This window comes from Chaetodon trifascialis, chromosome 17 (genome assembly GCF_039877785.1).
Source record: "Chaetodon trifascialis isolate fChaTrf1 chromosome 17, fChaTrf1.hap1, whole genome shotgun sequence".
Classification (NCBI taxonomy): domain Eukaryota; kingdom Metazoa; phylum Chordata; class Actinopteri; order Chaetodontiformes; family Chaetodontidae; genus Chaetodon; species Chaetodon trifascialis.
Genome location: NC_092072.1, coordinates 9,674,025 through 9,688,457, shown reverse-complemented (window position 1 = coordinate 9,688,457; position 14,433 = coordinate 9,674,025). Strand labels below are relative to the sequence as shown.

At 44.7% G+C, this 14,433-nt stretch overlaps 1 protein-coding gene across 5 annotated transcripts in view; it reads right to left on the bottom strand.

Moving 5' to 3' along the window:
* trps1 (trichorhinophalangeal syndrome I) overlaps window positions 1-14,433 on the bottom strand; it is a 114,118-nt gene that overhangs the window by 38,785 nt on the left and 60,900 nt on the right. For all 5 annotated transcript variants that reach the window (XM_070985215.1, XM_070985218.1, XM_070985219.1 and 2 more), the window contains exon 9: window positions 9,045-9,849. In XM_070985215.1, coding sequence (XP_070841316.1) covers window positions 9,045-9,849 — 805 coding nt within the window. The remainder of the gene's footprint in view (window positions 1-9,044; window positions 9,850-14,433) is intronic.

The following is a 14,433-nucleotide window of genomic DNA, read 5'->3' as shown; positions in this document are numbered from 1 at the left end:
GTTGTCAGTTTTCATGGATCTTAACTTTTGATTTAAAAATTGCATATTTCAGGCTTGTCTTTGTGCACACGCAATGTTTAAATGGAGCAAAGCTCCAAAATTTCTGAGAAAATGTCAAGTAGCTTTGCACCTATTGGATGGAGTGGAGAGGCACTGGCGCAGATCCCAAAATGCAACTTGAGCAAACTCAGTCTCTCTATGGCTCTCATGAAAACATCTTTGCTGCAAAGACGGAACAAAAACAAGGCTCTCACAGCACAACTGGACTCTAATGTCTTTAGCTTTGGCTCTATCCGCTGGGCTACGTGGGACCACAGGAACACAATACAAGTCGATATATACTCTGGGAGCAAACAAGTCTTCAACAGCCGAAGCTGTGCTGAGTTGTGCTGGGTCCTGTTGTGTTGTGCAGCCAGATACAGAGAGAGCGAGAGCACAAAAGAGAAATGGTCTTAAGGGAAATTGGGTGTACAAGATGCATCATGCCAGTGGAGCAGAATTCATAAACACACTCGCAGGGAGACACACACACATGCACACACTAGTGAAGAATTCCTAATGAGTGAAGACCTCACAGGGGACACAGGGGGGAGACAGGCAAAGAGAGAGGGGGAGGAGTTAAGGGAGAAACAGAGAGAGAAAACTGATGTATACTTCTCAATCTTTCACCCCATATCACGTATGCATGGCGCTGTGAGTGTGTGTGAGTGCATTATAAGTTTGAGGGTGGATGTGCGTTTCCACTGCGAGGAGTTAAAGTGAAAATCTCTGCTCTGCATTCCATCCACACACGCACATGCACACACACACAGATGGCACAGTGTGCTGCACGTGCGCGTGCCCGGAGCCATGTTGCCACCTTGCCAAGAGGGCCTTGGATCGCCAAGGTTGCCATGGCATTGCTCGCTCGCAAACACACACACACACACCAAAGCACGTTGTGACAAGATGTCCTAAAGTGAAGTGGATTAAAGTGTCAAAATGACTGGCCGAGCCTGTGTGCGTGCATACGCCGTATGTGTTTGAGAGCGCGCGTGTGGGCGTGAGTGTGGGTGTGCGCCTGTGTGATGCGAATGTCAATACGCGCGCTGCAACTTTAGATTCTTCACTAAATCTGCTTTCTCGTTGCAGTGAAGGAGGGGTGCCGCTGTGATGACGAATCCCATCTTCCATACTCAAACTTCAATGGAAGACACACTGGGAAGGAATTTTCCCTCTTTAGGCCTGAAGGTAATACGACACAGTGTTTCTCCAGGTTGCTTTCAGGCCATATTCAAACCTAAAAGTAGTAGGTCACGGCCTGTCTCTTTCAGAGGCATAGTTCAACTCTGTCCCCTCAGGATGACTGGTCAGTGCAGCTGCCCTGATAAGGCTGGGATGTCAGCGCTGTGTCATATTACCTCCAGGCCTGAAGAGCTAAAATGTGATTGGATGAAATGAGCTTCTTGTCCCTCATTGTTTTGCTGCTGTGATTGGCAGGTGATGCACATCCTTCCACTGAATGTTAAAAGGTGCTTCAACTGAGCTGCAAGGCGTAATGTACAGAAGAGAATGAACCCAAAGGACAAAATATATATATATATTAAAGAGAAGAAACTCTTTAAGTGCATGTGTTGAACAGCTGTACATCGTTCTTCATTTGGTGTTTCTGCTAAGTAGGACATTTTTTTACATTATATGTCCTAGATGCACTGATTGATAAAACAGAAAAAAAGCCATTTGCAGTCGTTTTTCAATTTACTTCCAGTCATTTGCTGGAAGCAGTTTTACATTAACTGTTCACCATCATTTTCTCCAGCCTCTTTTCTCTCGTTTGTCAAATTACATCAGTCACTATTACCGCGGCAAAAAGCCTGATTGTGTGAAAGAACCTCAGATTAAAAGAAGAGATGAGGGAAGGAAAGGAGAGAGAAGCCAGGAGAGCCTGGAGACAGAGGAGAGGGGAAGGCAAGCAGGGTTTTCAAATTAACCATTGGTCAGGGGTCAGATGGACATTTAATCTAACCAATCAGCTTCCTAATTACACAAGTGCTGCCAGAATGGGGTACCCAATGCATTTCTGTGTGTGTGTGTGTTTGTGTGTGTGCGTGTGTGTGTGTGTAGCTGGCTTGCGTTGCGTGTAGAGGTCTTGTTGTAGCAAAATGATCATCTGGCCTCAATATTGGTTCCATGTGTGAACACACACGCATATGCATATGTGCATGCACATGTATGCAAACACACACACACACACACACACACACACACACACACACACACACACACACACACACACACACACACACACATACAGCCTGTGGAGAATTGCTCCCACCTTACACACACAAAAAAAAGAGGGAGAGATAGAGATAGACAACAAAGAGAAACATGCAGTGGATGTGAAAGGAACGGCAGAAAAACACAGAGAAATATAAAAAGAACACACACACATGCACGCACGCACTTCCAGTAGTGTGTGTGTGTGTGTGTGTGTGTGTGTGTGTGTGTGTGTGTGTGTGTGTGTGTAAGTTGATTGTAACAGTAATTGATGTAAACGTCTAAATTACAGCTAGGAGCTAAAATAACCACTGTGTTTTACCGTTGCCATGTCAACATGATGAAAAACACCTGGTTGGTTCACTGGCAGGGAGGGTGGAACATCTGCGTCATGGGCTCCCAGCTGGACCAATGAAAAGGCCGTGTGTGTGAGCGGCATGTGTCTGAACCAATGAAACGCTCACTGGAGAGAGAAGGTATCTGAATAGACGGCATGTTAGGCTCAAGTCAAACTAATTCTATCGTATTACAGGATATTATGATATATAAACGGCTGCATCGTCCAGGAAAAATCAAAAGTCGATTTGTTCTGATTCTTGAGCAAACGCATGTGAGCTCGAGACTCTTGTATAATCATAATGTGGAGCCTGGTGCATCTGAATACTTTTAATGGTTTTTCCAACTTTGGCACCAGATTGGTGCAGTTTGTCATAAATAGGACAATTCACCGAGTGCCAGTAAAGTTTAGACAATCGCAGGAAAGTGTGTTTTAATACTTCACGGATCCCAGAAGGTATAATTCCTCGTCTTGCTGCCTCTCCTCATCAGGAAGGTCAACTGCAGGGTCGGCTACCCAGCAGCAGCCGCGGAGCGAAAAGAGATTCAATGTCTTGCTCAAGGACACTTCAGCGGGGGGAGACACGTCAGACAGAGGGGGTAGAGCCTCTGCGCTTTCAGTTCAGGGACATCTGACTAATCACTACACTTTCCTGCTGCCAAAAATGTAACCGAAAGAAAAACCACTCTGCCAAATCCTTGGATTTTAAAGTCAATTTAGTGTACTTTTCTATGACTGATGACTGACTTTACACTTTCAGAAGCGGTGTGATGTGGTAAAAAGTCATGTTTCCCAGGCAGGTTGAGAAGGGAACATTTGACTTTTGATGTTTTTTCTAACCCGAGTCGGAATCAGTCAATCAGAGAATTCAAAGCGCGCTTGAAAGGAGGATTAACATCCAAACACGAGCCAAGATATAGTCAAGCAAATAAGCTACTTCTTGATTAGCATGATCCAAAAACGCCAAGCTGTCACCTTCCCACTAGGCATGTTGTCAGCTGTGATATGTGAGTGTAAGCGTGGCATGTGTGGAATACCCAAAATGGGTCTGAATGTGGTTAAAATGGTGTAATTTGTTTTTCAAGCCAAATGTAATATTCCTTGCAGACAATGAGGCTGCTGTGGACTGTCACACAGCGTAAAGCCACACACGGGTCATAACTGTGACACACACACTCCCTTCGAGCAGACACACACGTAACACACGCACACACACACTTGTCCACCACTATTTCCACAGACAGACACACAAACACACGCAGGTCAAAATTACAGCAAACAGGTTGTCTGATTATGTTTCTGTTACACTAAACACAGCCTGGATTTTATACACTAGGCACATTACCCCACACACACATGCTACCACACACACGCACGCACTTTTTTTTTTTCCCTTTCCAGCATGGCTGTGTTTATTTGAGTCTGCGTCCTGATGGGAAATGTGACTGCTACACAAACAAACTGAACGGTCCAGAACAGACAACTCTGTCTGAGCGTGTGTGTGTGTGTGTGTGTGTGTGTGTGTGTGTGTGTGTGTGTGTGTGTGTGTGTGTGTGTGTGTGTGTGTGTGTGTGTGTGGAGGGAGAGAGTGGGAGAACAGTTTAGTGAATATCAGTAAGTCTTCCCCTTTTCAGACACACATATACGCACGCACGCACGCACGCACGCACGCACGCACACACACACACACACACACACACACACACCTCAGCACCTAGGGTTTTCCATAAGTGCCTGTATATCTGATGCTAACAGTCTTTAGCAGGGCATCCTGATCCTTATAAGGACGTCTGCAGAAAACGTACCTTTCACACTGCTGTATTCATGTTTAATGGCTGCTGCAGCCGTCAATAGTTGTTCGTAGGTGGCACGGAGCTTACTGGCACATCAGCGGTTGCCTGCGTTGCCAGCCTGAGCCAAATCTTGCACATCAGCAATAAAGAGACGAAGCAACCAAGATCAAAAAGACTCCATCATGTCGCGTTAGCGCTCACTGTGCACTGTCTGCATTGCGAGAGGAGTGTGAAAAGGTCATTTTAATATCAACACATAGCATATGAAAACATTTTTCATCTGGATCCCTTCATTTTGGTTATGTGTCACCAGGATATGTGATGTGTGGGACATTTTACAGCTGAAAAATGTGCCTGACGTGTTTAATTACTTCAAACATATTTTTCACCCTTCCTGTATTGCAGTTTTTCGTGTCTTATCAGAAGATTTATAGAGCAACAGCAATATATCTGTGATAGCATCAACTGATCAATGAGGTCTTTTTAGTTTTTTTTAAGTTTCTTAACTCACCTCAAACAAACTTGGCCAGCCTTTGAAACAAATCGCCTTTTTTTCTGTATTTCATTTAGGGCAGTTTTCAAAAGGTAACAGACGAAACTAAAACAAACACACAATCATACATTGAAGGCAGTTTGAAGAGGTTTTATGAGTTTATAATGGGAGAGCAAAAGGCCAGGAAGTAGAAAGACAACATTCAGATAACACAGCAGATCAGTTCAGGAACACAATTTATAAGTTAAATCACTTAAGTTTTTCCCCCTTTTTCTGTGTCTCTCTCAAAACACACACACACACACACACACACACACACACACACACACACACACACACACACACACACACACACACACACACACACACACACACACACACACACACACACACACACACACACACACACACACACACACAGACTTGGGCATAAGCTCCATAATTTCCTGTAGCGGATATAAAGTGATGTTAAATTATCAGCACGGAAAATAAGTTCAATTCATGCTTTAATTTCCTTACAAAACACAGACGCACACTCTCACACAATCGCGCACGGGCAGAATGCAAATGCGGACACATCGCGCATAATTGAGTACGCGAAGCAGCGGAGAGCGCACGCAGCCACGCAGACGCACGTGTACGCTGGCTCGAATGGATTTACGCGAGGGAAGAGGGAGGAAGGGAAACAGAACGCGCAGTAATGAGAGCTTTATGGAAATGTAGCTGCGTGTGCGTGTCTGTGTGTTGTGTGTGTGTGCGTCTTTTAAACATAATTAGCTCCGTCGGGCAGAAATGTAAACGAGAGAAACTTTAATGAAACTCTTCTCTGATCTGCTGAAAGCACACATTCCCGTTTATCTCCCTCAGTTCGTCTCTCTATTTTCCCTCTGTCTCTCGACTCAAATGGAACTGAATGTCACGCATGGGACTTTTAAAACCCTGAAGGTTCATGTTTCAGCGCTGCATTATGACCACATAAGATGAACACAATTATATTGTGTATGTAAGGTCACATCCACAGTTTCTTCCTCTCCCTGCTCGCGTCCATTTATCTGCTCCTCTCTGCTGTCCTTGAGGTGGAATTCGCTTTGAAAACACAGTCTGGAATGTATTAGATGGTCTAAATTTTGGGTCCATTCACATATGTTTGGGTATATTCACATGTGTTCACATATGTTTGGCTCAGAGGTGGATATTTCTCAGCCCTACTTAACTCGAAAAACCACCATTACTCAAAGTCTGTCTCGTTCCATTTATAAACTGAACCGTCAACCAGGCTTTTACTTTAATTCCATCTCTAAACCTCATACGCGTTCTATCCCTGCCTCGTGCAGTCAATCAAAACATCAGAAAATAAGATTTCGGACTGAGAAAATGTCTTGAATGTAATAAATCACTATGAAAACAAAGCCAATAGAGAGGCAATGTCTCAATGCAGTGCAGCAATTAGAGATCAGGCCCTTCAAAAGAAAATATTCTCTCCTGTCTACAAAGCAAGAGGCCTCACATACCACAATACCATGGACTCAGATTGTGTGTGTGTGTGCACGCCTGTGTGGGCGCCTCGTGTGTGTGTGTGTGTGTGAGGTGTGTATCGATCCCTGTGCATCAGGTGAGTTGTCCTTTTAGGAAAAGAAGGAAAATGAGCGAGAAGGAATGAAAAGAAAAGGAGAGGGAGGACGGATCGATGCAGGAGAGAACAAGTGAGGATGAGGAAAACACATACCGGCGCAGAACCGCACACACAGGCACGCAAAGCGAAACACACACACACGCACACACACGTGTTTAAACTTTGGCTGTTTGTCTCAGCGTTTGTCTCGTTTTAATCCTTTGCTTCCTCCCTGCTGACCCCCCTCCCTGCATCCTTCCATCATTGCTTTTCTTCCTCCGACCCTCCCAACATCCTCTCCTTCCTCTCTCTCACTTGCCATTTACAAAGAGTCCATTTGTATTTTGGGCGGTTTCACCTTTTATAATTCAGACTTTGCCCTAAACGTCTGTGCGTGTGTGTCCTTAAGTGACAGTGTGTGTGTGTGTGTGTGTGTGTGTGTGTGTGTGTGTGTGTGTGTGTGCGTCTGTGTACTAAGCTATTTCAGATGATCCTTTGCATTAGTGCCCCTCCCTTACCCTGCCCACTGATGAGTCAACTTCAGGCTGTGTGTGTGTGTGTGTGTGTGTGTGTGTGTGTGTGTGTGTGTGTGTGTGTGTGTGTGTGTGTGTGTGTTAGACATGTCAGTGCATGCCATGGAAACTGAGAATAAATATTGTGCTGTGAGAGGAGGGAGATAGATAGCAGCAAAGGCCATATCTTATGAAGCTATTAAAGCAATAAGTCACGCTCGGTTTCTCCTTTAATAAATTGTTCAACTGTTTGTCTCTTCCTCTTTCTTCTTCTCACCTTCCAAGACTCACTATCTTCCTTTTCTTTTTCTCTCTTACATAACCTTAGAGCTCTGACGCAGTCCCACACACAGTGAAACATGGAATATATGATCTTACTGATCAATCGGTGGGTCAATACAAACTCACGATGTGCAGCTAAACTTTAACTCCAGATCCCAGAGTTCCCGGAGATCGCAGATATTTCCAACCTGAAACTGGAGGAAATGTAATTTTATTGAAGGGTGCAGCCATTAAAAACACTGACTGACAAGCTTCCTCAGGGTAAACATCACACAGCTTCAGTGAAGGGTTTAATAGATGGTGCAGAATGTATATGATCGTTTCTCCATGTTGAAGGAAAAGAGCAACCGTTCAGGAAATATGCTCTTTTGCTTCCTTTCCAGTTGTTAGATGAGACGATCCATGTCTACCTCATGTCCGTGCAGAGTCGGGACAGTTAGCTCAGCTAGCATAGCCACTGGAAGCGGTGGGAACAGCTAACCTGGCTCTGAAGCTCACTCACTCACATGATCTGACTCGTTCGTTACATTTCACAGACAGAGAGGCAGAAATCAGAGATTCAGAGGGAGTTAAAGGTTGGTTGGTTTCTTCCTTACGGCAAACAAAGAGGAAAACGTGACGTTAAAGGGTTAACTTTTTTTGCTGTGCACTCTTATCTCCTATCTTCCTCTCAGCTCTCTCCACTTCTCTCTCACCCATGTGCTCTCTCTCTCTCTCTCTCTCTCTCTCTCAGACACACACTGCCCCACCCATGATAATGAGTAAACCTCTTGCTGCCCCACCCTGCCCTGTCTGCCAAGTTACTGCCAACACCTCACACACGCACACAGAGACACACAAACGCAACAGACCAACCCACAACTTGTACAAACAAGCCATACACTCAATTCACACACTGATATGTGCGTACACACACCACGTACACCACTCTCACACTTAATAATAACGCTTACATCGACCCATGTCAGTGCCCTGACATGACACACACACACACACACACACACACACACACACACACACACACACACACACACACACACACACACAGTCTATTCTGATCTAATGTGATCATAGCCAATAAGCTCTGCGGCGCAGGCAAACCACAGTTTGTTCCTGCCAGTCCATGACATCACTGCGAAGTGAAATGCATTGTGGGCCACAAAGTAGGATGAGGGGACTGACTGACAGTTGGTAACCGTGGTAACTGTCAGTTTGCCTTCCGTTGCCATAGCAACAGGCAAGTTTCTCAGTGTTGTGAGTTAAAATGTAATTTTTAGAAAAGGATGAATGCAACTTATGGGAAAGGAAATTATGTCATGGAACACACACACACACACACACACACACACACACGAACAGGGACACACAAGCTCACAGAGATATGAACAGACACAAGCACTCACATGTTTTTAGCCAGAGGCATTCTGCATAAGTAGTGTAAATATGACGGAAGAGATAGAGATTTCATTGTAGCCGCTCTCTGCATGAGGTCTAATCCTCACATCTGATTCAAAGGAAAAGAAGATGAAGGCATATTAATAGAAGCACTTTGACAGCTAATGCTCTCAGCAGGTAGCATCTGCTTTTAGAGCGCCAACTACAAACGTCTTCATTCAGAGTGTCAGAGCTACAAGCTAATACGAGGGCATGAGAGAGCCACAGAAGAAGGATGCGGCTAAATGAGAGAATGAGATGAATGTGAAACAGAGGAAGATAAAGAACGAGAGGAGGAGGGGGGTGTTTACATGCTCCACCTTACCCGTAGGAGGGATTGCGACTCCTCTTTCGCAGCTCCTCCTTTGGTCTCCTGTCCTCCTCCTCCTCCACCTCCACTCCCTCCACTTCCTCCTGTGTATTGCTGAGGGGGCATCTGGACCTGTTTCTCCCCTCCACCTGCAGCGGCACCTCCTCCTGACCTCCCTCCTCCATACAGCTTGGCATCTCCCAAAAACGACTTGGTATCTCCCAAAAACGACTTTGTGTCTCCCAGGTAAACCATGCTAGGCGAAGCCACGCCTCTTTTCTGCTGCGAGGCCTCATGATTGGTTGAAACGAACGACAGTGAGAGCTGGGGGGAGAAAAGAGAAGGACTTCCACCTCCTGTTCCTCTTTCTACTCCTCTTTCGGGTCCCATTCGCTCCTTGGGCACCCAGAGTAAGCCGTGGGCCTGCTCGCTTCCTCTTTCTCCCAGTCCTCTTGTCTCCCCAAGAACCCAGCCTTTCTCCCGCTCTCTTTCTTTCTCCTCACCTCCCTCACTTTTTACCACCCCTCCTGCCTCTTCTCTACCTCCCTCCGCCAACCGTCCCTCAGGCGGCGCAAGGGAGTAAAGGAGGCGAAGATCCCCCTTGCTTTCTTCTTTAATGGCTAAGGTAGAAGGGGCCGAGCAGCCATTGGACGAGAGTGTTAACGAAGGCGTCAGCGAGGTGGGTAAGGAGGTCGTTGTCAGCGAGCTTAATGAGGGAGAGGATTCGTGACAGTGGGCCGAGTTAAAATGGTCAAGGAGGGCTGACGAATCAGGAGCCGTGAAGTCACAGCGTCGACAGCGGCAACACGCGTGGACACGCCTGCAGAGAGGGAGAAGAGGAGCAGAGACGTCACAAACGTGAATTCGAATGCTTAAACATATACATACTGTAAACAGCGTCCCACTTGAAAAGCAGTGAGTCACACTTAAGTCAGAGGAGTAACACTAATGAGAGCGAACATAAAAATGAAGATCTAAGGACGCGGTTTGTTTTTGCTTCCAGAGTGAATTCATCATGAATTCCACTGATTTAAAATGTAAAACGATTCATTTCTAATAGCTGTGTATGACATGTGTTTGAAACAATTCATTGATCGCATTTTGCAGGAAACCCACTCCCTGAATTAACTTAACGTAAAGTGCATTCGTCCCTGCCTGCTTTCCTCCAACCGCTCGGGTAGAGTTTCACCGAACCAGTGGCCAAAAAGTGACCCAGTGTTCCACTACATCACCGCGAATTAAGACAAAACTGTGAGGAATGTAAATGAATCTGAATGACATGAAATGAATCACCCATCAACAAACCACCTTCATTTCCTGCTGGCAAGGCCCTGAATGACCGGCAATATATACGATACACAACATCAGGGATTTTCCTGGCTCAGGAAACACTTCTTGTGCGGCCCAACGAGCAAAATCAATCGACCATCTATATCAAGAACTTGGACTCCTGTTTGCGGTGGCTGTTGGTGGGCCGGCTGAGGGCAGCTGCTTTATATTTAGGTACGATGGAAAAATATTAACAAGCAGCTGTCAAAGTATACATAAATGAATATATGAATATGAATCTTCTGGAAAACAAACTACAGAATAACAATCCAGTGCTGTCATTCTTAATTATTTAAACATTTTTATTTAATTTGCGCGACACTGCCGCTGTGTTTCTGACGATTAACTTCTTATTACTGCCGCGCTGCAATGGGAGTGTTTTATAACAGTGTATATATACGCAAAAAATATCAGATTCTGTTCAATAATGCAGGAAAAACATACTTTAAGGTATAAATACAAAACAATGAGCAGCAGAAAAAAAGGAGCAAACATCCAGGAATATAACTTTTAAGAAAATCTACTTGTTTGTTCGTCATATATCTCTTTTTTTGCATGATTGACAGGGAGAGAAATGGTCGTGACATGTGAGTTCAAACAAATAAAACATACATTTAAAGATAAATACAGAGCAGATGTGTGTCTCTTCTCCGTCCCCCACACTAGTTCTCTATCTCTCGTTCTCTGTAAATATTATCTGTCTTTGTTTATCTATTGCCCCTGTGTTTATTTACTGATGACGAAGGTAAATGGCCGGGGTAATGACAGACTCAAGTTGGGGCTTTAAACAGCATCTCAGGCACATCAAAATGATCCAGGTACTTGTAGAGAATTTGCAAAAATGTGTGTGTGGGTAAAGTACACCTTGTCCTTTGTGGACTTAAATGTGTCCAGATGCTGAACAAAGACAGTGGCCTCTCTGTTTGTCATCACCGCACATGCATGCATGTGCAGTGCATGCCTCACATGCATGCATGTGCACATGGACTGGAGCACTCACCCACTGATTAACCCACTTATTTTTTTAGTGAAGCATAAAAAAAATCAAAGCAGTCTAAATGCAAGCAAGTCCTTACATGTTTCTTGGATTCTTGATAAACTGAAAAAGTATTGTCAGATTTTTTTTTTTTTCCACTAAGCCGTTTGTTTGACAATAGCCAGAAAAGCTGGCATCACCAAAGTATGAGGAGTTTGTCAGGAAACTGTAATTTTGCCCTTGGAGGCACTTCTTGTAAAGCAACATGGAGAAATGTGGAGGATTTTTAAAAGGCTTTCTGAGAAAATAAATTGATTAAATTGAGAAGAATGGTCCAAAAAATGTCTGTTATATCCTCTACATGAAAATGTTGTACAGGGTAAATGTACAGGGCAAAGCAAGTGCTCAGTGCTACAACACATGAACTCAAGACTTTCTAAAGCTAATGCTAGTGCCTGTTACTGGAACCAAAATCTGCCTAAAGACTGTTTTTGCAGCAATGTCTATGGAAGAAACACAGCTTCACATTTTATTTTATTTTCCCATGTGAAGGAGACACTGTTTCCTCTGCGACTGGTGTCAAGAAACTCAATCTAAAGGCATTTGATAAGTGCACATCCAACACCTTTGTGCTACCTTTGTGCAATCTACTTTGAGGGTCTCACCAAAAAGCCTCTAATAACGAGTCTGCGCTCAGGGTCACGACCCCCACATGCTCTGAGGTCAACGCACACCTGCACGTCACAAGTCTGCGCACACACAAACACATACACACTATGCAAACTCAACAAATTTCAATCATCACAGTCACAGTGTGGCAGTGTTTCTGCAGCACCAAAACATTCAAGAATAAGCTTTTATGTGTTCTATGTTCAGCATGTGGAATAAAATGTGTGATTTGTGCATGAAAACGCACATTTTGCATGTTGAAGCCCTGAATGTTTTAACGTAAGTGGTTAAAAAACCCAACATAATTCTCCGCCGTCACAACAGAAGGCACACTGGATGGCAGTCGTTCCTGTTGGTGTGTCTGCGCATTACAAATGTCAGCACCTCAGCGAGGGTGTTCAGGTGCAAAAGTTACGAGGGACATTGATTGGTTTGTTTCAGCTGGTAATCCCCCCCCCCCACCCAGCACCATGGCCCTTTGTTCTGAGCACCCTATAATTAAATCCTGAATTTTGTTTTCTAAAGCTTGGCCTTGGTATCCTTTTAGCTTTGCTTGATTTTAGTGGCGGTGTGAAACTTTCTGGCTTTATTTCAGTTTTATTTGATTTGAGCTGCGAGATTCAGAGCTTAGATTTTGTTAAGGACGTGAGTGGACTGTTAAATCCCCTCGGCACTCTCTTTCTCGCTCTCTCTGGCTTTGTCCCCCTCTCTCCCTGCTTTCCTCTCTGCCTTTCTCTCAGTTTCTCCCCCTGCTTCTTTGTCATTGCAACAGTTTCTTCTCTTTCTTTTTGCCCTATTCTTCCCTTCCTCTCTGTCACTCCATCCCTTCTTCTCTCCTCTTTGCTCTCACCCTGAATCAAACTTTTTAATCTTTCATTGATTTGCAGCAGAAATCTCGATAAGATGGCTGTGTCTGAGTGTAATTTCATGTGTGTGTGTGTGCAAGAAAACAAGAAAAAGTAACTTGTGTATGTGAGTTTGTTTGTGAGCATATATGAAAAAGCAATCCAGATCAGCGACCTTGATCAATACTCAGATAGCCAGAAAGATTCCACACAGCTGTCTTCAGTTCTGTGCGTCTCTCTCGGTCTCTCTGTCTGCAACCACAACTTTCCCACACCACCCCTCTCTCTCTTTCCCACCCTAACTGACTCTAGCTTTCTCTGTCATTTGCTGGCGCTGAAAACCCAGCGAACATGTGTGTGTTTCCGTGTGTGTTTGCGTAGGCAACAAATTGGCTGTGGAGTCTACTCTGACCTATCCAGGCTGTTAGAGGTCTGTGAAACCGAGCTTATGGCTTCTTAAGCAGGTGTACACAGTCGCTTGTATGTGCAAGATTTTACTGTTAAGACTCATTTGGAAACAAAAAAGCTGGAAAACACAAACTCTGCACATCTTTGGGGAGAGTAGCCCCAGGAAGGATAGTCAGTAAAAACACTACTAGTAGTTAGAATTAAGGGGGTACTCTTGAGGAGTACCACTGCATATGTGAAAAAGTTATAAAGCCATTTGCGGCTCCAAAGGGAGCAAAATCAAACTGCGTCTGAAAATATGAAAAATTTGAATATGAAAAAAATTTGAGGGTGCAGAGTTAGTAGACCACACCGGTGGTATATTAGCTGCTACTGGTATAACACACTTGAATCTCAGACTGAAGGTGAGCAAGCTGCACTGTAAAAAAACCTAAAATAAATAAAAAAGTAAAAAGTCTGGCACTGTTAATGTAGGGGTTCAACTCTAATCAGGGCCGGACTCTTTCATAGACCTTGCACGTGAATATGACAACATACAGCAGCGTATTTTACCAGAGCACTTCCAAAGGACAGCGATGCCTAAAAGAAGCAGCGATGGAAAGGTCACTTTCTAAAGGCTGTCAACAAAACCAGTTTCTCACAGTTCCATGTCTCAGAGTTAATGCCAAGATTAGATTAAGTCCTTGATAGCGCGGCAGGTCAGGGGACCCGATGCTTGTAATACGGGAGGAACTGAAAGGCACGCTTTGATCTCCCGATCACTTTCAGACTGCCAGTAGAGCTCCAGAGGCCATAAACAGCAAACAGAACCTGAGCTAATATCAATGTGGACATACAGTAAGTGGATGTCGGTGAAACCCATCCCACAGCTGGGATTTCTGCCACAACTTCACCTGCTTCCAAGGAGAGAGGAAACAGCCTTAAAGCATCTAAGCTCCAGCAACATTTAGGCTGAATCCCATTTCACCCCTTGGCCCTCCCCCTCCGTTTTGCGCGTCCATGTGGAGGGGTAGGGGTGCCCCAATTCCCATTATGACGGAGGGGTAGGGGGAGGTGGTAGGGCTATGTACCCCTCCAAATGGAGATTTTTCCGAGACACACTCCAAACGGAGGGGTACGACAGATTTCCCAGAATGCCTTGCAAGACCGGCGAGATGGCTGCTTCCGCAACTAAAGA